The following is a 25452-nucleotide window of genomic DNA, read 5'->3' on the forward strand; positions in this document are numbered from 1 at the left end:
CGCTGGACCTACCTGCTGGGGCTACCCACTGGACCTACCAGCTGGGGCTACCCAGCTGGGGCTACCCACTGGACCTACCCACTGGGGCTACCCGCCTGACCTACCAGCTGGACCTACCCACTGGACCTACCAGCTGGGGCTACCCACTGGACCTACCCGCTGGACCTACCCGCTGGATCTACCTGTTGGACCTACCAGCTGGACCTACCCGCTGGGGCTACCTGCTGGGGCTACCCGCTGGACCTACCTTCTGGGGCTACCCACTGGACCTACCAGCTGGGGCTACCCACTGGACCTACCCACTGGGGCTACCCGCCTGACCTACCAGCTGGACCTACCCACTGGACCTACCAGCTGGGGCTACCCACTGGACCTACCCGCTGGACCTACCCGCTGGACCTACCTGTTGGACCTACCAGCTGGACCTACCAGCTGGACCTACCAGCTGGACCTACCCACTGGACCTACCAGCTGGACCTACCCACTGGACCTACCCGCTGGACCTACCTGCTGGGGCTACCCACTGGACCTACCAGCTGGGGCTACCCGCTGGACCTACCTGTTGGACTTACCCACTGGACCTACCCGCTGGACCTACCAGCTGGGGCTACCCATAAGAACATGTACGAATGCGCTACTGTAAGTCACTTGAAATAAAAGTGTGTTTGAAATGGCATATATGATTATATACTTGTATATTATACAGTGACATAATGTAAATAAGAAATACGTAGATGAATATATGCTCTATGTAGTAATAGGAGTATAACCACTTTAGTTATCTGTCACTTAGTCAGACATAACACGTTATAGAAAGTGCTAGAATCTAACAGCAGCTGATGTATTTCCAGGTGATGGTTTCTGAGGCAGAGTTGTTCCTGTTGTCGTCGTGCATCACTTCAGAGCTCTTCCTCCTTAAAGACGTTATGTATTTAAAGCCACAGGAGGAGTATTACTAACAGCTGCTACAGTCTATGAATCCCTGGGATAATTCAATATGTCTTCACGCTCAACCATATCAAATGAATTGTGAAGCTTTACTTCCTGGTATTATCTGGCGGTGACTCGTCCCGTTATATGAGATCATATTTCATTGGTGTGGCTAGCTATCGCTCAGCCATGACATGATATTCACACAGCAGAAAGGTGTTTCAATATCTGGATAATATGTCACAACGAATCTCTCATGAGACTTTTCAATATTAGAATCATCAAACAAAATAGGTTGGATTCGATTTGTTTATCAAATATTTATTTATTTAAAAAAAAATTACAAATGTTTACAAATAAACAAATTTACATTTGTTTATCAAATCTTTATTTATTTATTTTTTTATTTTTTTTTTACAATTTGCTTTGTTTAAAAAAAAAAGTATTTTAATCCAATAGTCACATAATTAAAGCTGATGAATGGAAAAGGTTTAACACGGGTGATGGTTTTAAAAAAACGAACATGCCGTTTAGGTGCTGAGCTGAGAAAGTGTTGTAAATGACAGGTTTCATGCAGAGCGTTTAAAGTCTGCTCTCAGCATCAACACACGCTGACAGATCAAAAGGCTATTACATGTGGAGAACAACAAGTCCATTTTAAACAACAGATTACTCTGCAGACAGACACAGCTTGGCTTATTACACTATTATCCCTGATATGAGTTGTTCATTGTCGGGACGGAAATTATTTTTCTATCAAAGGTGTCGTTTTTTCTGTTGTTCTGAAAAGGGTTTTTACATACTGCGAGCGATTGGTTATTCCTCACGTTATGAAGACCATGATTACACTGCTTTCCTGAGACTTTCAAGAAATTACGACATCAGAAATAATAACCAGATATAAAATATGTTGTTCAAGAAAAAGTGAAGAAAGTAAAGAGGCATGATTCCACTTTAACATTTATAGCAGATAAAGGTTTTCTGAACTTTAGCCAAACGTCTTTTTCATGTTTGGTGTTCAGTGACGACTGGAATGGGACAGATTCCTAAAGAGCTGAAATGTTCTGACATGTTTATTCAAACATTGACCAATCCTGGCAAGAGAACGTTACCATGGAGATCCGGGAACAGGGGTGGAAGCTACAGGACGCTTGTCTTTAGGGTCAACGTCCTCTTCCTCCATGGGGACCTCTACCATCTCCTGCTACAACACGCACACACACACACACACACACACAGAGAGAGAACACACACACACACACACACACACACACACACACACACAAACACAGGTCAGAGGGCAGAATTAACACAACGCACCATGCAGATACCATTTTCACACTGTGGATCATAAACCGTTCTGTGCTTGGTCAGAGAGGTGTGGCTTAATGTGTTACCAGGTCAGCTCAGTACAGAGAGGTGTGGTTTAATGTGTTACCAGGTCAGCTCAGTACAGAGCGGTGTGGCTTGATGTGCCTCTGTCTCTGTCTGCTATCTGTCTCTGTCTGCTATCTGCTATCTGTCTCTGCCTGCTACCTGTCTCTGTCTGCTACCTGTTTCTGTCTGCTACCTGTCTCTGCCTGCTACCTGTCTCTGTCTGCTACCTGTTTCTGTCTGCTACCTGTCTCTGTCTGCTACCTGTCTCTGTCTGCTATCTGTCTGCTATCTGCTACCTGTCTCTGCCTGCTACCTGTCTCTGTCTGCTATCTGTCTCTGTCTGCTATCTGCTATCTGTCTCTGCCTGCTACCTGTATCTGTCTGCTACCTGTCTCTGTCTGCTACCTGTCTCTTTTTGCTATCTGTCTGCTATCTGTCTCTGTCTGCTATCTGTCTCTGTCTGCTATCTGTCTGCTATCTGCTGCATGTCTCTGTCTGCTATATGTCTCTGTCTGCTATCTGTATCTGTCTGCTATCTGTATCTGTCTGCTATCTGCCGCTATCTGCTACCTGTCTCGGTCTGCTATCTGTCTCTGTCTGCTATCTGTCTCTGTCTGCTATCTGTCTGCTATCTGCCGCTATCTGCTACATGTCTCTGTCTGCTATCTGTCTCTGTCTGCTATCTGTATCTGTCTGCTATCTGTCTGCTATCTGCCGCTATCTGCTACCTGTCTCTGTCTGCTATCTGACTCTGTCTGCTATCTGTCTCTGTCTGCTATCTGCCGCTATCTGCTACCTGTCTCTGTCTGCTATCTGTCTCTGTCTGCTATCTGTCTCTGTCTGCTATCTGTATCGGTCTGCTATCTGTCTGCTATCTGCCGCTATCTGCTACCTGTCTCTGTCTGCTATCTGTCTCTGTCTGCTATCTGCCGCTATCTGCTACCTGTCTCTGTATGGTATCTTGCTCTGTCTGCTATCTGTGCATCCAAAACAGAATAACCTGAAATCAAATTGGTCTGACTTCAGCGTGTAGATATAGATGTGCATCCCAAATGGCACCATATTCCCTAAATAGTGCACTACTTTGACCAGAGCCCTATTGGCCCTAAGGGCCTTGGTCAATAGTAGTGCACCAGATAGGGAATAGGGTGTGATTTGGGAACCAGTCAGAGCTGCAGTGGAAATGGTGGTGCATATCTCTGTATCTATTCTGGATTCGGGACAACACATTGATTGAGAAGGTGTTCATAGTGAATGGTACAATGAGCCCACTGAACACATGGTAGGATCGGTCTGTGTTGTAATAGATATTGAATTACATTAATGTACTGTGATGATTGCATGTCTCAAACCTCTGTCTGGACTGAGATGGGGTGGGGGTTTTGGAGGAGATTAAGTGTTTTCGAAAATCTCATTAAAAAGTGAATTGCATAGTTTGCAACAATGTAGTATGACAACAATGTCAACAATATGGACGAATCAACACAAGCTGAATAGCAAAACTGCAGCGGTGGAAGGAAAATGTTCTGGATGATTTAAAGCATCAAACGCAATCCTTTCTATTGTGTCTTTACACGGCAGGGTAGTGGTTAGAGTGTAGGGACGGCAGGTAGCCTAGTGGTTAGAGTGTAGGGACGGTAGGTAGCCTAGTGGTTAGAGTGTAGGGACGGCAGGTAGCCTAGTGGTTAGAGTGTGGTAGGTAGCCTAGTGGTTAGAGTGTAGGGACGGCAGGTAGTCTAGTGGTTAGAGTGTAGGGACGGCAGGGTAGCCTAGTGGTGGTTAGTCTAGTGGTAGAGGGACGGCAGGTAGCATAGTGGTTAGAGTGGTAGGGTAGGGGCGGCAGGTAGCCTAGTGGTTAGAGTGTAGGGAGCAGTTAGGCTAGTGGTTAGAGTGTAGGGACGTAGCAGGTAGCCTAGTGGTTAGAGTGTAGGGACGGCAGGTAGCCTAGTGGTTAGAGTGTAGGGACGGCAGGTAGCCTAGAGTGGTTAGAGTGTAGGGACGGCAGGTAGCCTAGTGGTTAGAGTGTAGGGACGGCAGGTAGCCTAGTGGTTAGTGGTTAGAGTGTAGGGACGGCAGTGGGTAGCCTAGTGGTTAGAGTGTAGGGACGGCAGGTAGCCTAGTGGTTAGAGTGTAGGGACGGCAGGGTAGCCTAGTGGTTAGAGTGTAGGGACGGCAGGTAGCCTAGTGGTGGTTAGAGTGGTTAAGAGGGACGTAGCAAGGTAGCCTAGTGGTTAGAGTTAGAGTGGTTGTAGGGACGGCAGGTAGCCTAGTGGTTAGAGTGTAGGGACGGCAGGCAGCAGCAGGTAGCCTAGTGGTTAGAGTGTAGGGACGGCAGGTAGCCTAGTGGTTAGAGTGTAGGGACGGCAGGTAGCCTAGTGGTTAGAGTGGGTAGCCTAGTGGTTAGAGTGTAGGGACGGCAGGTAGCCTAGTGGTTAGAGTGTAGGGACGGCAGGTAGCCTAGTGGTGGTTAGAGTGGTTAGAGTAGGGACGGCAGGTAGCCTAGTGGTTAGAGTGTAGGGAGCAGGTAGCCGGACAGGGTAGCCTAGTGGTTAGAGTGTAGGGACGGCAGGTAGCCTAGTGGTTAGAGTGTAGGGACGGCAGGGTAGCCTAGTGGTTAGAGTGTAGGGATGGCAGGGTAGCCTAGTGGTTAAGAGTGTAGGGACGGCAGGTAGCCTAGTGGTTAGAGTGTAGGGACGGCAGGTAGCCTAGTGGTTAGAGTGTAGGGATGGTTAGAGGGTAGCCTAGTGGTTAGAGTGTAGGGACGGCAGGGTAGAGTGGTTAGAGTGTAGGGACGGCAGGTAGCCTAGTGGTTAGAGTGTAGGGACGGCAGGTAGCCTAGTGGTGGTTAGAGTGGTTAGAGTGTAGGGACGGCAGGTAGCCTAGTGGTTAGAGTGTACGGCAGGAGCCTAGTGGTTAGAGGTAGCCTAGTGGTTAGAGTGTAGGGACGGCAGGTAGCCTAGTGGTTAGAGTGGTTGGTTAGAGTGTAGGGACGGCAGGTAGCCTAGTGGTTAGAGTGTAGGGACGGCAGGGTAGCCTAGTGGTTAGAGTGTAGGGACGGGGTAGCCTAGTGGTTAGAGTGTAGTGCCTAGTGGTTAGAGTGTAGGGACGGCAGGGTAGCCTAGTGGTTAGAGTGTAGGGACGGCAGGGTAGCCTAGTGGTGGTAGGGACGGCAGGTAGAGTGGTTAGAGTGTAGGGACGGCAGGTAGCCTAGTGGTTAGAGTGTAGGGACGGCAGGTAGCCTAGTGGTTAGTTAGCCTAGTGGTAGAGTGTAGGGACGGCAGGTAGCCTAGTGGTTAGAGTGTAGGGACGGCAGGTAGCCTAGTGGTTAGAGTGTAGGGACGGCAGGGTAGCCTAGTGGTTAGAGTGTAGGGACGGCAGGTAGCCTAGTGGTTAGAGTGTAGGGACGGCAGGTAGCCTAGTGGTTAGAGTGTAGGGACGGCAGGTAGCCTAGTGGTTAGAGTGTAGGGACGGCAGGGTAGCCTAGTGGTTAGAGTGGTGTGTAGGGACGGCAGGTAGCCTAGCCTAGTGGTTAGAGTGTAGGGATGGCAGGTAGCCTAGTGGTTAGAGTGGTTGTAGGGACAGGGTAGCCAGGGTAGCCTAGTGGTTAGAGTGTAGGGACAGGGGCAGGTAGCCTAGCCTAGTGGTTAGAGTGTTGGGACGGCAGGGTAGCCTAGTGGTTAGAGTGGTTAGGGACGGCAGGTAGCCTAGTGGTTAGAGTGTAGGACGCCTAGTGGTTAGGTAGCCTAGTGGTTAGAGTGGTAGGGGACGGCAGGTAGCCTAGTGGTTAGAGTGTAGGGACGGCAGGTAGCCTAGTGGTTAGAGTGTAGGGCGGCAGGTAGCCTAGTGGTTAGGGTAGCCTAGTGGTTAGAGTGTTAGAGTGTAGGGACGGCAGGTAGCCTAGTGGTTAGAGTGTAGGGACGGCAGGTAGCCTAGTGGTTTAGGGACGGCAGGTAGAGTGGTTAGAGGGACGGCAGGTAGCCTAGTGGTTAGAGTGTAGGGACGGCAGGTAGCCTAGTGGTTAGAGTGTAGGGACGGCAGGGTAGCCTAGTGGTTAGAGTGTGTAGGGACGGCAGGTAGCCTAGGGTGGTTAGAGTGTAGGGACGGCAGGTAGCCTAGTGGTTAGAGTGTAGGGACGGCAGGTAGCCTAGTGGTTAGAGTGTAGGGACGGCAGGGTAGCCTAGTAGTGGTTAGAGTGTTAGGGACGGCAGGGTAGCCTAGTGGTTAGAGTGTTGGGACGGCAGGGTAGCCTAGTGGTTAGAGTGTAGGGACGGCAGGTAGCCTAGTGGTTAGAGTGTAGGGACGGGTTAGAGTGTTAGAGGGACGGCAGGTAGCCTAGTGGTTAGAGTGTAGGGACGGCAGGTAGCCTAGTGGTTAGAGTGTGGGACGGCAGGGAGCCTAGTGGTTAGAGTGTAGGGGACGGCAGGTAGCCTAGTGGTTAGTGGTTAGAATGTAGGGACGGCAGGTAGCCTAGTGGTTGGTAGGGACGGCAGGTAGCCTAGTGGTTAGAGTGGGACGGCAGGTGGCCTAGTGGTTAGAGTGTAGGGATGGCAGGTAGCCTAGTGGTTAGAGTGTAGGGACGGCAGGTAGCCTAGTGGTTAGAATGTTGTGACGGCAGGTAGCCTAGTGGTTAGAGTGTAGGGACGGCAGGTAGCCTAGTGGTTAGAGTGGTGTAGGCACGGCAGGTAGCTCTAGTGGAGGAAAATGAACATTAAATTAATTTCACTTCTATTGTTTTGTTTTGTTAAATCCTGGGTTAATAGTGAAATAAGGGGTGTTGATTATAGTGTGACAAATGCTTTACCCTTGTAATGTCCACAACACCGTCCCAGATACAGCCAGAGCCGTTCAATTACCAAGGCAACGCATGACCAACCCCTTAGATTACTGAACCCCTTCACAGAGGGGAGACCATTGGTCCCAAATGGCACCCTATCCCCCCTATGTAGTGCACTACTTTTGACCAGAGCCCAGGTCAAAAGTAGTGTACTATAAAGGGAACAGGGAGCCATTTGGGACTAATAAAGAGGCTGGTGTGCAGAGACTGTAGACGAACCGCCCCCACAGCATCCATTCGACTTTTAATGATTTACACATCCTCTCCTTCTGGGGGAGTTTTAGTAATTAATACAGCTGGGGGATTTTTCAAACAATTACCGGGCGGAGGACTTAAATTGACCTCTCTTCCTATCAGAGCCAAGATGAAGCAGTGGTATTTGGACCCTAAATCTTACCGACTCTATCCTGGTGCCCCTTTCCAACATCTAATTTGGCGAGCAGGAAGACGTTTTATGCTGGTAGGTAGAGTGAAGAAAGCAGCATCAACCAAAATCTTCCAAACAGGAAGAACCAACCTCTTATCTCAGCACCCAGAAGCAGATCGGCTACTCAGCTGTGACGAGAGACTTCTCATTATCAGTGATGGAAAAAAGGACCCCAATTCTCATACTGGAGTAAAAGTATAGACACCTTAAATAGAAAATGACTGGAGTAAAAGTATAGACACCTTAATAGAAAATGACTGGAGTAAAAGTATAGACACCTTAATAGAAAATGACTGGAGTAAAAGTATAGACACCTTAATAGAAAATGACTGGAGTTAAAGTATAGACACCTTAATAGAAAATGACTGGAGTAAAAGTATAGACACCTTAATAGAAAATGACTGGAGTAAAAGTATAGACACCTTAATAGAAAATGACTCATGTAAAAGTGAAAGTCACCTGGTAAAATATTACTTGAATAAAAGTCTAAAAGTATTTAGTTTTAAATATACTTCAAAGTACATGTGATTGCTAAAATATACTTACAGTAAGTGTGGTAAGGTAAAAGTATAAATCATTTCAAATTCCTTATATTAAGAAAACCAGACAGCATCATTTTCTTGTTTTGTTTAATTTACGGATAGCCAGGGGCACGCTCCAACACTCAGACATCATTTACAAATGAAGCATGTGTTTAGTGAGTCCACCAGATCAGAGTCTGTAGGGATGACCAGGGATGTTCTCTGTTTAGTGAGTCCTCCAGATCAGAGGCTGTAGGGATGACCAGGGATGTTCTCTGTTTAGTGAGTCCTCCAGATCAGAGGCTGTAAGGATGACCAGGGATGTTCTCTTGATAAGTGCGTGAATTATTCAATTTTTCTTGTCCTGCTAAGGATTCAAAATGTAACGAGTACTTTTGGGTGCCAAGGAACTTGTATGGAAAAAAATACATGATACCACTGCTCATAATCTGATATCGATTATCAAAGTAGATCCATGCTTTGATTTACGAGCCCAAAGTGCTTTAGTTTTTATTTTTTTTTATAGTTTTTGACCTTTTTCTCCCCAACTCTCCTCTGTTCCATCGGATCCATGTGTCATGTCTCACTACGGCACACAGGACTAAAACCTTGATATCAGCTGGTGTGGTTGGATGTGGCCTAGATCTGGTAGATGTAGTTATGCCATAACTTCAGTTAATGAACATTGTTGTGTGGTTGGATGTGGCCTAGATCTGGTAGATGTAGTCATGCCACAGCTTCAGTGTAAGTTAATGAACATACGTCCCAAACCCCCTCTTTCCTTATATACCTAGTGCACTACGTTTGACCTGGGCCCTTAGTGCTCTGGTTAAAAGTAGTGCACTAAATAGGGAATAGGGTGCTGTTTCAGGTCTAACACGACCACCTACCTACCTGTGTGTGTTTCTCCTGGGTTGTTTCCTGCAGTGTATGCAGCACCAACGTCGCAGCGCATGACGCTCTTCTCCTGGACAACCGCTTATCTGCAAGAGTAAAGAGAGAAAGACAGCAAATGAGCTTGTGGACTGGATGTTGTTGTTGTTGTTGTTAGTATAATATGATGATAACATTCCAAATCTATCTCAATGGAATTTGCAGCTGAGTAATCAACTCAAAAGTATATGTTCAGGATCCACATCACATCCAATCAAATGTTATTGATCACATGTGCCGAATACAACAAGGTGGAGGAGACCTTACAGTGAAATGCTGATTTAGCTTGGATGAGCCCCTAACCGTTTTTTGCACATTTTACCTTTTTTTGTGGTATCCACTTTTTTATAGTTTTTTGAATTTTACTTTTTTCTCCCCAATTTCGTGAGTATCCAATTATTGTAGTAGCTACTATCTTGTCTCATCAGGCAGGCTATCAACTCCCGTGGATGACTTGTCCTGTCCTCCCAGGCGGCCTCGGGAGAGACGCAAGGTTGAATGTCATCAATCCTTGGATACACAACCCAACCAGCCGTAGCTGCTTCTTAACACAGCAGCGCATCCAACCCTCCCAGGGGAAGCCAGCCATCACATCAATCTGTGTGGATGGTCCTCCCACAGGTCGTGCACCCGCTGAGGCTCACATCAATCTAGCTGTGGATGCACCCGGCAACCTAGCTGGTTAGCTGTGGATGACTGTCCGTCCTCCCCAGGTCCCGCATCAATCAGCTGTGGAGTCCTGCTGGTGCTGAGGCACCGGGTAGCTGATGATCAACAAGCTGTGGATATCCCTCCCCGTCAATGTGCCCTCCCTAATCCTAGCTGTGGATGACGGTCCTCCCAGGTCGTGAGGTACATCACATCAATCTAGCCGTGGATGGCTTGTCCTGTCCTCCCCTGGGCATCAATCTAGCTGTGGATGACTTGTCCTGTCCTCCCACAGTCACAGTTTAAACAACAAACTGTGGAAAAGGCAGGTCAACAGATAAGAAATAAGATGACAAAAGTAACAAGTGCATCACATCAATTAAAGAGGAGCAGTGAGGCACCGGGGGAGGTGCATCAATCAATAGCTGTGGATGACTTGTCCTGTCCTCCCAGGCAGGTCATTTAAACAGGAGCTGTGGATGATCCTCCCAGGCAGGTCAATGTGCAGGCCGGGTAGCTGAGGTACATCACATCAATCTAGCTGTGGATGACTTGTCCTGTCCTCCCAGGCAGGTCAATGTGCTGAGGCACCGGGTAGCTGAGGTACATCACATCAATCTAGCTGTGGATGACTTGTCCTGTCCTCCCAGGCAGGTCAATGTGCTGAGGCACCGGGTAGCTGAGCTACATCACATCAATCTAGCTGTGGATGACTTGTCCTGTCCTCCCAGGCAGGTCAATGTGCTGAGGCACCGGGTAGCTGAGGTACATCACATCAATCTAGCTGTGGATGACTTGTCCTGTCCTCCCAGGCAGGTCAATGTGCTGTGCTGAGGCATCTAGCTGTGGATGAGCTGAGGTGCATCACATCTAGCTGTGGATGACTTGTCCTGTCCTCCCAGGCATGCTGAGGCACCGGGTAGCTGAGGTGCATCACATCAATCTAGCTGTGGATGACTTGTCCTGTCCTCCCAGGCAGGTCAATGTGCTGAGGCACCGGGTAGCTGAGGTACATCACATCAATCTAGCTGTGGATGACTTGTCCTGTCCTCCCAGGCAGGTCAATGTGCTGAGGCACCGGGTAGCTGAGGTACATCACATCAATCTAGCTGTGGATGACTTGTCCTGTCCTCCCAGGCAGGTCAGGCATGTGCTGAGGGCATCACATCAATCAGCTGTGGATGACTTGTCCTGTCCTCCCAGGCAGGTCAATGTGCTGCTGGTACATCACATCAATCTAGCTGTGGATGACTTGTCCTGTCCTCCCAGGCAGGTCAATGTGCTGAGGCACCGGGTAGCTGAGGTGCATCACATCAATCTAGCTGTGGATGACTTGTCCTCCTCCCAGGCAGGTCAATGTGCTGAGGCACCGGGTAGCTGAGGTCCTAGCTGTGGATGACTTGTCCTGTCCTCCCAGGCAGGGCTGAGGCACCGGGTAGCTGAGGTACATCACATCAATCTAGCTGTGGATGACTTGTCCTGTCCTCCCAGGCAGGTCAATGTGCTGAGGCACCGGGTAGCTGAGGTACATCACATCAATCTAGCTGTGGATGACTTGTCCTGTCCTCCCAGGCAGGTCAATGTGCTGAGGCACCGGGTAGCTGAGGTACATCACATCAATCTAGCTGTGGATGACTTGTCCTGTCCTCCCAGGCAGGTCAATGTGCTGAGGCACCGGGCTGAGCTGAGGTACATCACATCAATCTAGCTGTGGATGACTTGTCCTGTCCTCCCAGGCAGGTCAATGTGCTGAGGCACCGGGTAGCTGAGGTACATCACATCAATCTAGCTGTGGATGACTTGTCCTGTCCTCCCAGGCAGGTCAATGCTGCCGGGTAGCTGAGGCATCTAGCTGTGGATGACTTGTCCTGCTCCCAGGCAGGTCAAGGCTGAGGCATCACATCAATCAATCTAGCTGTGGATGACTTGTCCTGTCCTCCCAGGCAGGTCAATGTGCTGAGGCACCGGGTAGCTGAGGTACATCACATCAATCTAGCTGTGGATGACTTGTCCTGTCCTCCCAGGCAGGTCAATGTGCTGAGGCACCGGGTAGCTGAGGTACATCACATCAATCTAGCTGTGGATGACTTGTCCTGTCCTCCCAGGCAGGTCAATGTGCTGAGGCAGTAGCTGAGGTACATCACATCAATCTAGCATGACTTGTCCTGTCCTCCCAGGCAGGTCTGAGGCACCGGGTAGCTGAGGTGCATCACATCAATCTAGCTGTGGATGACTTGCTGTGGATGCACTGAGGTGCATCACATCAATCTAGCTGTGGATGTCCTGTCCTCCTCCCAGGCAGGTCAATGTGCTGAGGCACCGGGTAGCTGAGGTACATCACATCAATCTAGCTGTGGATGACTTGTCCTGTCCTCCCAGGCAGGTCAATGTGCTGAGGCACCGGGTAGCTGAGGTACATCACATCAATCTAGCTGTGGATGACTTGTCCTGTCCTCCCAGGCAGGTCAATGTGCTGAGGCACCTGAGGTAGCTGACTTGGTCCCAGGCAGGTCATCACATCAATCTAGCTGTGGATGACTTGTCCTGTCCTCCCAGGCAGGTCAACCTCACCGGGTAGCTGTAGCTGTGGATGACTTGTCCTGTCTCCCAGGCAGGTCAATGTGCTCGCACCTTAGCCACATCACATCAATCTAGCTGTGGATGACTTGTCTGTCCTCAATCACCATATTCATCACATATCTAGCTGCAGACTCAGTAGCCTCGGTGCATTTTAGCGGATGACTGCCTTGAGGCACCTGGTTCACATCAATTACTTTGCAGACAGAGTTCAGTGTGTCAAATGAGGCACCGGGTAGCTGAGGGCATGCTGATGACCGGTCCTCTGGCAGTCTCTATGGGGGTGCTACAAGGTTCAATTCTCGGGCTAGCTGTGGATGACTCTTTTCTCTGTATATATCAATGATGTTGCTCCCAGGCAGGTCCAACTTGCTGAGGCGGGGCGTACATTCAATCCTGTGGATGATCCACCTCTACGCAGACGTCCTCACCATTCTATATACTGTGGATGACTTGTCCTGTCCTTCGGTACATCACATCAATCTAGCTGTGGATGACCCGTCATTGGACACTGTGCTATCTAACCTCCAAACGAGCTTCAATGCCATACAACACTCCTTCCGTGGCCTCTTACTGCTCTTAAACGCTAGTAAAGCCAAATGCATGCTTTTCAACCGATCGCTGCCTGCACCCGCATGCCCGACTAGCATCACCACCCTGGATGGTTCCGACCTTGAATATGTGGACATCTATAAGTACCTAGGTGTCTGGCTAGACTGCAAACTCTCCTTCCAGACTCATATCAAACATCTCCAATTGAAAATCAAATCAAGAGTCGGCTATCTATTCCGCAACAAAGCCTCCTTCACTCACTCCGCCAAGCTTACCCTAGTAAAACTGACTATCCTACCGATCCTCGACTTCGGCGATGTCATCTACAAAATGGCTTCCAACACTCTACTCAGCAAACTGGATGCAGTCTATCACAGTGCCATCCGTTTTGTCACTAAAGCACCTTATACCACCCACCACTGCGACTTGTATGCTCTAGTCGGCTGGCCCTCGCTACATATTTGTCGCCAGACCCACTGGCTCCAGGTCATCTACAAGTCCATGCTAGGTAAAGCTCCGCCTTATCTCAGTTCACTGGTCACGATGGCAACACCCATCCGTAGCACGCGCTCCAGCAAGTGTATCTCACTGATCATCCCTAAAGCCAACACCTCATTTGGCCGCCTTTCGTTCCAGTACTCTGCTGCCTGTGACTGGAATGAACTGCAAAAAATCGCTGAAGTTGGAGACTTTTATCTGCCTCACCAACTTCAAACATCAGCTATCTGAGCAGCTAACCGATCGCTGCAGCTGTACATAGTCTATTGGTAAATAGCCCACCCATTTTCACCTACCTCATTCCCATACTGTTTTTATACTGTTTTTATTTATTTACTTTTCTGCTCTTTTGCACACCAATATCTCTACCTGTACATGACCATCTGATCATTTATCACTCCAGTGTTATTCTGCAAAATTGTAATTATTCGCCTACCTCCTCATGCCTTTTGCACACATTGTATATAGACTCCCCTTTTTTCTACTGTGTTATTGACTTGTTAATTGTTTACTCCATGTGTAACTCTGTGTTGTCTGTTCACACTGCTATGCTTTATCTTGGCCAGGTCGCAGTTGCAAATGAGAACTTGTTCTCAACTAGCCTACCAGGTTAAATAAAGGTGAAATAAAAGCCTAAAAGGTTACAGTACAATGTTGACCTGATGTTAATATCTTTCACATTCCTGTCAGGTTTACAGGTGTTGACCAGTACAATGTTGACCTGTACAATGTTGACCTGGTATCTTCCACATTCCTGTCAGGTTTTACAATGTTGAGTACAATGTCAGGTTTGAATGTTGACCTGGTGTTAGTATCTTCCACATTCCTGTCAGGTTTACAGTACAATGTTGACCTGGTGTTAGTATCTTCCACATTCCTGTCAGGTTTACAGTACAATGTTGACCTGGTGTTAGTATCTTCCACTGTCAGGTTTCCTGTCAGTCAGGTTTATCAGTACAGGTTTACAGTACAATGTTGACCTGGTGTTAGTATCTTCCACATTCCTGTCAGGTTTACAGTACAATGTTGACCTGGTGTTTTATGTTGACCTGGTGTTAGTATCTTCCACATTCCTGTCAGGTTTACAGTACAATGTTGACCTGGTGTTAGTATCTTCCACATTCCTGTCAGGTTTACAGTACAATGTTGACCTGGTGTTAGTATCTTCCACATTCCTGTCAGGTTTACAGTACAATGTTGACCTGGTGTTAGTACACATTCCTGTCAGGTTTGTACAATGTTGACCTGGTGTTAGTATCTTCCACATTCCTGTCAGGTTTACAGTACAATGTTGACCTTTTTGTTGTATCTTCCACATTCCTGTCAGGTTTACAGTACAATGTTGACCTGGTGTTAGTATCTTCCACATTCCTGTCAGGTTTACAGTACAATGTTGATTCCTCAGGTATACAGTACAATGTTGACCTGGTGTATCTTCCACATTCCTGTCAGGTTTACAGTACAATGTTGACCTGGTGTTAGTATCTTCCACATTCCTGTCAGGTTTACAGTACAATGTTGACCTGGTGTTAGTATCTTCCACATTCCTGTCAGGTTTACAGTACAATGTTGACCTGGTGTTAGTATCTTCCACATTCCTGTCAGGTTTACAGTACAATGTTGACCTGGTGTTAGTATCTTCCACATTCCTGTCAGGTTTACAGTACAATGTTGACCTGGTGTTAGTATCTTCCTGTCAGGTTTACAGTACAATGTTGACCATTCCTGTCAGGTTTACAGTACAATGTTGACCTGGTGTTAGTATCTTCCACATTCCTGTCAGGTTTACAGTACAATGTTGACCTGGTGTTAGTATCTTCCACATTCCTGTCAGGTTTACAGTACAATGTTGACCTGGTGTTAGTATCTTCCACATTCCTGTCAGGTTTACAGTACAATGTTGACCTGGTGTTAGTATCTTCCACATTCCTGTCAGGTTTACAGTACAATGTTGACCTGGTGTTAGTATCTTCCACATTCCTGTCAGGTTTACAGTACAATGTTGACCTGGTGTTAGTATCTTCCACATTCCTGTACAATGTTGACCTGGGTTAGTATCTTCCACATTCCTGTCAGGTTTACAGTACAATGTTGACCTGGTGTTAGTATCTTCCACATTCCTGTCAGGTTTACAGTACAATGTTGACCAGTACAATGTTGATTCCTGGTTTGTTGTTGACCTGGTGTTATCTTCCACATTCCTGTCAGGTTTACAGTACAATGTTGACCTGGTGTTAGTATCTTCCACATTCCTGTCAGGTTTACAGTACAATGTTGACCTGGTGTTAGTATCTTCCACATTCCTTCAGGTTTACAGTACAATGTTGACCTGGTGGTATCTTCCACATTCCTGTCAGTACAATGTTGACCTGGTGTTTAGTATCTTCCACATTCCTGTCAGGTTTACAGTGACAATGTTGACCTGGTGTTAGTATCTTCCACATTCCTGTCAGGTTTACAGTTACAATCAGGTTGACAATGTTGACCTGGTGTTAGTATCTTCCACATTCCTGTCAGGTTTACAGTACAATGTTGACCTGGTGTTAGTATCTTCACATTCCTGTCAGGTTTACAGTACAATGTTGACCTGGTGTTAGTATCTTCCACATTCCTGTCAGGTTTACAGTACAAATGTTGATTCCTGTCCTACAATGTTGACCTGGTGTTAGTATCTTCCACATTCCTGTCAGGTTTACAGTACAATGTTGACCTGGTGTTAGTATCTTCCACATTCCTGTCAGGTATACAGTACAATGTTGACCTGGTGTTAGTATCTTCCACATTCCTGTCAGGTATACAGTACAATGTTGACCTGGTGTTAGTATCTTCTACATTCCTGTCAGGTTTACAGTACAACCTGGTGTTAATATTGACCTGGTGTAAAGTATCTTCCACATTCCTGTCAGGTTTACAGTACAATGTTGACCTGGTGTTAGTATCTTCCACATTCCTGTCAGGTTTACAGTACAATGTTGACCTGGTCAGGTTACAGTACAATGTTCTTCTTCACATTCCTGTCAGGTTTACAGTACAATGTTGACCTGGTGTTAGTATCTTCCACATTCCTGTCAGGTTTACAGTACAATGTTGACCTGGTGTTAGTATCTTCTACATTCCTGTCAGGTTTACAGTACAATGTTGACCTGGTGTTAGTATCTTCCACATTCCTGTCAGGTTTACAGTACAATGTTGACCTTATCTTCCTCATTCCTGTCAGGTTTACAGTACAATGTTGACCTGGTGTTAGTATCTTCCACATTCCTGTCAGGTTTACAGTACAATGTTGACCTGGTGTTAGTATCTTCTTCACATTCCTGTCAGGTTATACAGTACAATGTTGAAGTATCTTCACATTCCTTACAGTACAATTCTCTCCTCTTCAGGTATACAGCAGTAATGTTGAACTGATTTAAATATCTTCCACATTCCTTTCAGGTAAAGCTCTTCTCTCCTCTTCAGGTATACAGCAGTAATGTTGAACTCATGTTAATATCTTCCACATTCCTTTCAGGTAAAGCTCTTCTCTCCTCTTCAGGTATACAGCAGTAATGTTGAACTCATGTTAATATCTTCCACAGATGTTATTGAATGTATTCCAGCTGTGACATAACAAATCAGGGATATTTATTGCAGCCTGATGGCGGTGTGAATATTGATGGAGCACAATAGCAAAATCAATACTAGTTCTCTGCAATCTAATTAGGAGTCACACGCACACACACACACACACACAGTGATGGATGACCATTAAGGCAACACACACACACACACACACACACACACACACACACACACACACACATATACATACACACACACATACACACACACACACACATATACACACACGCGCACACGCACGCGCACGCACACACACACACACACACACACACACACACACACACACACACACACACACACACACACACACACACACACACACACACACACACACAGAGGAGAGCTATAATGAAGGACAGTACACCATGGGGTAGTCTAAAAGGTGAACAAATTGGATTCTGCCACTACCCATGTTCCAGTTGTGTCAATATTTACTAAACACTAAACACAGTAACGAATGAGACTAAGAAATTAATATGCAGCTTAGAGTACGAACATAGATATATGCAGTATAGAGTGATCTATAGTACGAGCATAGAGATATGCAGTATAGAGTTATCTATAGAACAAGCATAGAAATATGCAGATTAGACTTATCTATAGTACAAGCATAGAGATATGCAGCTTAGAGTGATCTATAGTACGAGCACACAGATATGCAACATAAGGATGTCTATGGTAAGAGCATAGAGGTACACACTGAGTGGACAAAATATTAGGAACACCTTCCTAATATTGAGTTGCACCCCATTTTGCCCTCAGAACAGCCTCAATTAATCGGCACATGGACTCTACAAGACTCTGGAAAGCATTCCACAGGGATGTTGGCCCGTGATGACTCCAATGCTTCCCTCAGTTGTGTCAAGTTGGCTGAATCAAATCAAATGTTATGAGTCACATGCGCCGAATACAGTGAAATGCTGAATACAACAGACCTTACAGTGAAATGATGAATGCAACAGACCTTACAGTGAAATGATGAATACAACAGACCTTACAGTGAAATGCTGAATACAACAGACCTTACAGTGAAATGATGAATGCAACAGACCTTACAGTGAAATGATGAATGCAACAGACCTTACAGTGAAATGCTGAATACAACAGACCTTACAGTGAAATGCTGAATACAACAGACCTTACAGTGAAATGCTGAATTACAACAGACCTTACAGTGAAATGCTGAATACAACAGACCTTACAGTGAAATGATGAATACAACAGACCTTACAGTGAAATGCTGAATACAACAAGGTGTAGACCTTACAGTGAAATGATGAATACAACAGACCTTACAGTGAAATGATGAATACAACAGACCTTACAGTGAAATGCTGAATACAACAGACCTTACAGTGAAATGATGAATACAACAGACCTTACAGTGAAATGCTGAATACAACAGACCTTACAGTGAAATGCTTACTTACGAGCCCCTAACCAACAATGCAGTTTTTAAAAAGTTAATTAACTAAGATTAAGAAATAAAAGTAACAAGTATTTATAGAGCAGCAGTAAAATAACAATAGCGAGACGATATACAAGGGGTACCTGTACAGAGTCAATGTGCGGGGGCACCGGTTAGTCGAGGTAATTGAGGTAATATGTTTTACAGCACTTTCCACTTGCTCAAACATGTTAAAATGTTGCACTCAAGGACTGTAGATGATGAACAAACAGATGAAATAATGTATACTGGGATGATCTGATACCTTACTAGAGTCTGAGACACACACACACACACACACACACACACGCAAGCACACACACACGCACACACACACACACACACACACACACACACACACACACACACACACACACACACACACACACACAAACTTGCACACACACACACACACACACTTGCACACACACACACACACACACACACACACACACACACACACACACACACACAGAAACACAGTCTGTTTCTACAGTACTCATGGGAGATGCAGTGGGGAGAACAAGTTTCTGGATCTTGTTTTAGATTCCGTCTCTCACAGTTGAAGTGTACCTATGATAAAAAATTACAGACCTCTACGTGCTTTGTAAGTAGGAAAACCTTCCATAATCGTCAGTTAGGCAAATACTTGTTCTCCCCACTGTATGTTTACTTGACTGAGAGCGGAGTGAAGGAGGTGCTGTCACACCACAGTGATACATTTCATCTCTTTACATGGTACCCTTCAAATCAATGATGGACAGATTGGTTCAGCCTTTATCCAGACATGAGGAAGGATGAAAGAAGATATAAAAGCATTTGATGTTGAGATGTCAACCTCCCCGAAAACAAAGATATAAAGGCCTACGAAGCCCACGGTACAATACATCTGTTCTCCTACTGTAAGAAAGAGGAACGTTTCTTACAACGATGACATATTTTTGAGAAGTTCAAGGGTTGTGTTACGTTGAAATATATTCTTCACAGAGTGTAGGACTAAATGCTTATTTCAAGCACCAACTATTCAGTCTGACGAATACAAAATGAGCCTCTACGAGAGTATTATGCAGTACAATATTTTCATAAATACAGGAATATACAGTATGTACAAAAACATGAAACCGTGTGTTAATTGATATATTGATTGACTGACATATCCAACCTGATGAATTGATTGATTGATTGACTGACATATCCAACCTAAATAATTGATTGATTGATTGATTGATTGACAGGGCCAAACCTGATGTTGAGTGATTGATTGATTGATTGATTGATTGATTGACAGGGCCAAACCTGATGTTGAGTGATTGATTGATTGATTGATTGATTGATTGATTGAAAGGGCGAAACCTGATGTTGAGTGATTGATTGATTGATTGATTGATTGATTGATTGATTGATTGATTGATTGATTGATTGATTGACAGGGCCAAACCTGATGTTGAGTGGGGTCTCCAGGCTCCGGTCATGAGAGCAACACCTGGCGCTGACAGTGATGTCATCCGGGCAAACTGGGCTGGCAGCATGGGTCCCATCAGGCTCTCCCAGGTGGCACTGGATCCTGTAGGTCAAACAACAGGGACAGGGTAAGTTACCAGACATATCCTGCAGGTCAAACAGGGACAGGGTAAGTTACCAGACATATCCTGTAGGTCAAACAGGGACAGGGTAAGTTACCAGACATATCCTGTAGGTCAAACAGGGACAGGGTAAGTTACCAGACATATCCTGTAGGTCAAACAGGGACAGGGTAAGTTACCAGACATATCCTGTAGGTCAAACAGGGACAGGGTAAGTTACCAGACATATCCTGTAGGTCAAACAGGGGCAGGGTAAGTTACCAGACATATCCTGTAGGTCAAACAGGGGCAGGGTAAGTTACCAGACATATCCTGTAGGTCAAACAGGGACAGGGTAAGTTACCAGACATATCCTGTAGGTCAAACAACAGGGACAGGGTAAGTTACCAGACATATCCTGTAGGTCAAACAGGGACAGGGTAAGTTACCAGACATATCCTGTAGGTCAAACAGGGACAGGGTAAGTTACCAGATATATCCTGCAGGTCAAACAACAGGGACAGGGTAAGTTACCAGACATATCCTGTAGGTCAAACAGGGACAGGGTAAGTTACCAGACATATCCTGTAGGTCAAACAGGGACAGGGTAAGTTACCAGACATATCCTGTAGGTCAAACAGGGACAGGGTAAGTTACCAGACATATCCTGTAGGTCAAACAGGGACAGGGTAAGTTACCAGACATATCCTGTAGGTCAAACAGGGACAGGGTAAGTTACCAGACATATCCTGCAGGTCAAACAGGGACAGGGTAAGTTACCAGACATATCCTGTAGGTCAAACAGGGGCAGGGTAAGTTACCAGACATATCCTGTAGGTCAAACAGGGACAGGGTAAGTTACCAGACATATCCTGTAGGTCAAACAGGGACAGGGTAAGTTACCAGACATATCCTGTAGGTCAAACAGGGACAGGGTAAGTTACCAGACATATCCTGTAGGTCAAACAGGGACAGGGTAAGTTACCAGACATATCCTGTAGGTCAAACAGGGACAGGGTAAGTTACCAGACATATCCTGTAGGTCAAACAGGGACAGGGTAAGTTACCAGACATATCCTGTAGGTCAAACAGGGGCAGGGTAAGTTACCAGACATATCCTGTAGGTCAAACAGGGACAGGGTAAGTTACCAGACATATCCTGTAGGTCAAACAGGGACAGGGTAAGTTACCAGACATATCCTGTAGGTCAAACAGGGACAGGGTAAGTTACCAGACATATCCTGTAGGTCAAACAGGGACAGGGTAAGTTACCAGACATATCCTGTAGGTCAAACAGGGACAGGGTAAGTTACCAGACATATCCTGTAGGTCAAACAGGGACAGGGTAAGTTACCAGACATATCCTGTAGGTCAAACAGGGACAGGGTAAGTTACCAGACATATCCTGTAGGTCAAACAACAGGGACAGGGTAAGTTACCAGACATATCCTGTAGGTCAAACAGGGGCAGGGTAAGTTACCAGACATATCCTGTAGGTCAAACAGGGACAGGGTAAGTTACCAGACATATCCTGTAGGTCAAACAGGAACATTGTAAGTTACCAGACATATCCTGTAGGTCAAACAACAGTTACCAGACATATCCTGTAGGTCAAACAGGGACAGGGTAAGTTACCAGACATATCCTGTAGGTCAAACAGGGACAGGGTAAGTTACCAGACATATCCTGTAGGTCAAACAGGGGCAGGGTAAGTTACCAGACATATCCTGTAGGTCAAACAGGGGCAGGGTAAGTTACCAGACATATCCTGTAGGTCAAACAGGGACAGGGTAAGTTACCAGACATATCCTGTAGGTCAAACAGGGACAGGGTAAGTTACCAGACATATCCTGCAGGTCAAACAACAGGGACAGGGTAAGTTACCAGACATATCTGTAGGTCTAACAGGGGCAAGGTAAGTTACCAGACATATCCTGCAGGTCAAACAGGGACAGGGTAAGTTACCAGACATATCCTGTAGGTCAAACAGGGACAGGGTAAGTTACCAGACATATCCTGTAGGTCAAACAGGGACAGGGTAAGTTACCAGACATATCCTGCAGGTCAAACAGGGACAGGGTAAGTTACCAGACATATCCTGTAGGTCAAACAGGGACAGGGTAAGTTACCAGACATATCCTGTAGGTCAAACAGGGACAGGGTAAGTTACCAGACATATCCTGCAGGTCAAACAGGGGCAGGATAAGTTACCAGGTCAAACAGGGGCAGGATAAGTTACCAGGTCAAACAGGGACAGGGTAAGTTGGGCCTTAGGAGGAACGGGATCCTCAGTTGTACATGGCGTGACAGTAACCATAGGAGTTATCCAGACAGAAACACACAAACAGACAGATCTGGGACCAGGCTACTGGTAAGGGATGTGGTTGGGCAGTGAGTCGGCACAAAGGCAGCCCCACGATATGAAACCCAGTCGGCCGGCACTGTGTGTGAGGCTCCTGGGAGAGACGATGAAGTGGTCATATCAGTTAACTCTTCAGCACCCTGGATTTTATCCCAAATAGCACCTTATACCTATATACTGTAGTTCACTACTTTAGACCAGGGTACAAAGGGAAAAGGGTGCTAATTAGTATGCAACATCACCTATATAGTTCACTACTTTAGACCATTGGACAAAGGGAAAAGGGTGCTAATTAGTATGCAACATCACCTATATAGTTCACTACTTTAGACCAGGGTACAAAGGGAAAAGGGTGCTAATTAGTATGCAACATCACCTATATAGTTCACTACTTTAGACCAGGGTACAAAGGGAAAAGGGTGCTAATTAGTATGCAACATCACCTATATAGTTCACTACTTTAGACCAGGGTACAAAGGGAAAAGGGTGCTAATTAGTATGCAACATCACCTATATAGTTCACTACTTTAGACCAGGGTACACTTTGTGTTTCAGCTACTGGCTCATATCTACTGGTTCATATCTACTGGTTCAGATCTACTGGTTCATATCTACTGGTTCATATCTACTGGTTCATATCTACTGGTTCGTATCTACTGGTTCATATCTACTGGTTCAGATCTACTGGTTCATATCTATTGGTTCATATCTACTGGCTCATATCTACTGGCTCATATCTACTGGCTCATATCTACTGGTTCAGATCTACTGGTTCATATCTACTGGCTCAATGTACTATCTCAGGTCTAGTCAGGCTGGGTCTATGTAGAAGAGGGTATTTGCCTTCTTAACAGACATTACGTTTGAGACAGATGCACACACACACAGTAGACGTCTATGTTTTTTAAATATATGTCAACTCCAAAGTGTTTTATTAGTAATGTCTTCTTGGCGATGTGTCGGTCCCCAGTAAGACTAGCTGTCGTCGTTGGCGTCAGATAACGGCCGTTATAATACATCAAATAAATACAAATCAAACGTGTTCAGAACTGTATCAGAAACAGCGTGGAAGCGTCAGTATGTCAAGTTGAGACAAGTCATGTCGTTTAAAGTTAACTCACCTTTATAACCCATTATAACTAAAGATACTTACCTCACATCAACTCCATTATCTACAGGAGATTTTTATTTTGCCTTCATTTAACCAAGCAAGTCATTTAGAATACATATTTTACAATAACAACAACATATTGATTGCAGAGTTTCTTTCAAAGCAGATATATATATATATATATATATATTTTTTTTTTTAGTAATGTCAACACAGCTCCAGGCTCATTTTGCAAAACGCAACATGTGGTCTGTTTTATATTCCACCCTTCCCGTCTGCCTGGCGAATTCTCCCTGATAAGTGCAGTTTGTTTGGAAAGGTTAATTGTGTTTGGAATAAGCCAAGGGTTGATGGAAATTACTCGAGCTCAGTTAATCCAGCTGCCTGTCTGCCTGTCTTTATGAATATGTATATTGTATATTGTTTCTTTTTTTGTCTGTTGTCAAAAGGCTGGAACAGACATGTATAATGCAAATTAGGAATTTTATAACAATCGCTACAAAAACCCAGCAACAACAACAACAACAACAACAAAAACACACACTGCAATGTGGAGAAACAACATGTTTCCACAAAAGTCAACCTATTTCAACTTCATGGGAACAATCAAAACATTCAGTTTGCTAACGTTGTAAAGTTGTTTAAGCTGGTGTGTGGACTGCTAAGCAATCAACCCACAATAGTTATACAACAGCCAAGCGTTCAAGGTCTGGGATACGGTACGTTCAATGGAATGGTTGAGTGTCAAACTTATACCCCATTCAATATATAGTGTCGTAATCACTGAGGATAACAAAAACATTAAGAACACTGTCCTAATGTTTTGTTTCACCCTGTAGGTTGGCAGGACTGGGGTTCTGAATGGAGAGGTCAGAGATTCTGTTGTTTACTAGAACCTGTAGGTAGGCAGGACTGGGGTTCTGAATGGAGAGGTCCGAGATTCTGTTGTTTACTAGAACCTGTAGGTAGGCAGGACTGGGATTCTGAACGGAGAGGTCAGAGATTCTGCTCTTTACTAGAACCTGTAGGTAGGCAGGACTGGGGTCTGAATGGAGAGGACAGAGATTCTGTTCTTTACTAGAACCCGTAGGTAGGCAGGACTGGGGTCTGAATGGAGAGGACAGAGATTCTGGCTCAGGAAGGCCACCAAAAATTCAGAGATTTCCATACCCAACTATAACATCTTCCGTCAAGATAGAACTGCCAAAGGGGGAGGAGTCGCAGTCTACTGCAGAGATAGCCTGCAAAGTAATGTCATACTTTCCAGGTCCATACCCAAACAGTTCGAACTACTAATTCTGAAAATTACTCTCTCCAGAAATAAGTCTCTCACTGTTTACTAGAACCCCCTCAGCTCCCAGCTGTGCCCTGGACACCATTTGTGAATTGATTGCCCCCATCTAGCTTCTGAGTTTGTTCTGTTAGGTGACCTAAACTGGGATATGCTTAACACCCCGGCAGACAATCTAAGCTAGATGCCCTTCACACAAATCTCAAGAAACCAGGTACAACCCTAACTCTGTAAGCAGGGCACCCTCATAGGGGTTCTGGAATGCTGACCAGGATCTCAGCGACCACTTCATTGCCTGTTTACTAGAACCTGTAGGTCCCTTGACCACTGCCTCATTGTATCCGCACGGTGCCGCAGTCAAACGACCACCCCTCATCACTGTCAAACGCTCCCTAAAACACTTCAGGGACCTGGCCCGGGTATCCTGGAAGGACATTGACCTCATCCCGTCAGTTGAGATGCCTGGTCATTCTTTGTTTACCATATTAGAACCTCCGTTCAAAAAATGCAGATCTAAGAACAGGACAGGGGTTCTCCAGAACTGGACCAGCACAAAAACATCCTGTGGCGGACTGCAGATCGAACAGTCTGATTGCAACTTTCAGGGAAGTCAGGAACCTGTAGGTCAGTCAGGAAAGCTAAGGCCAGCTTCTTCAGGCAGAAGTTTGCATCCTGAGCTCCAACTCCAAAAGTTCTGGGACACTGTGAAGTCCATGGAGAACAAGAACCTCCTCCCAGCTGCCCACTGCACTGACTGGAAC

The 25452-nt window shown here is 45.8% G+C and overlaps 1 protein-coding gene across 1 annotated transcript in view; it reads right to left on the reverse strand.

The window, feature by feature from the left end:
* LOC135568585 (transcription elongation regulator 1-like protein) overlaps positions 1 to 25136 on the reverse strand; it is a 38934-nt gene extending 13798 nt beyond the window's left edge. The window contains exons 1-5 of the mRNA XM_065015388.1: positions 24995 to 25136; positions 24233 to 24445; positions 19804 to 19929; positions 8984 to 9072; positions 2043 to 2134 (exon numbers count right to left, since the gene is read on the reverse strand). Of these exons, the coding sequence (XP_064871460.1) occupies positions 2043 to 2134; positions 8984 to 9072; positions 19804 to 19929; positions 24233 to 24445; positions 24995 to 25136 (662 nt within the window). The remainder of the gene's footprint in view (positions 1 to 2042; positions 2135 to 8983; positions 9073 to 19803; positions 19930 to 24232; positions 24446 to 24994) is intronic.
* Positions 25137 to 25452: the final 316 nt, after the last annotated feature.

The sequence above is a fragment of the Oncorhynchus nerka genome, unplaced genomic scaffold (genome assembly GCF_034236695.1).
Source record: "Oncorhynchus nerka isolate Pitt River unplaced genomic scaffold, Oner_Uvic_2.0 unplaced_scaffold_1471, whole genome shotgun sequence".
In the NCBI taxonomy this organism is placed as follows: domain Eukaryota; kingdom Metazoa; phylum Chordata; class Actinopteri; order Salmoniformes; family Salmonidae; genus Oncorhynchus; species Oncorhynchus nerka.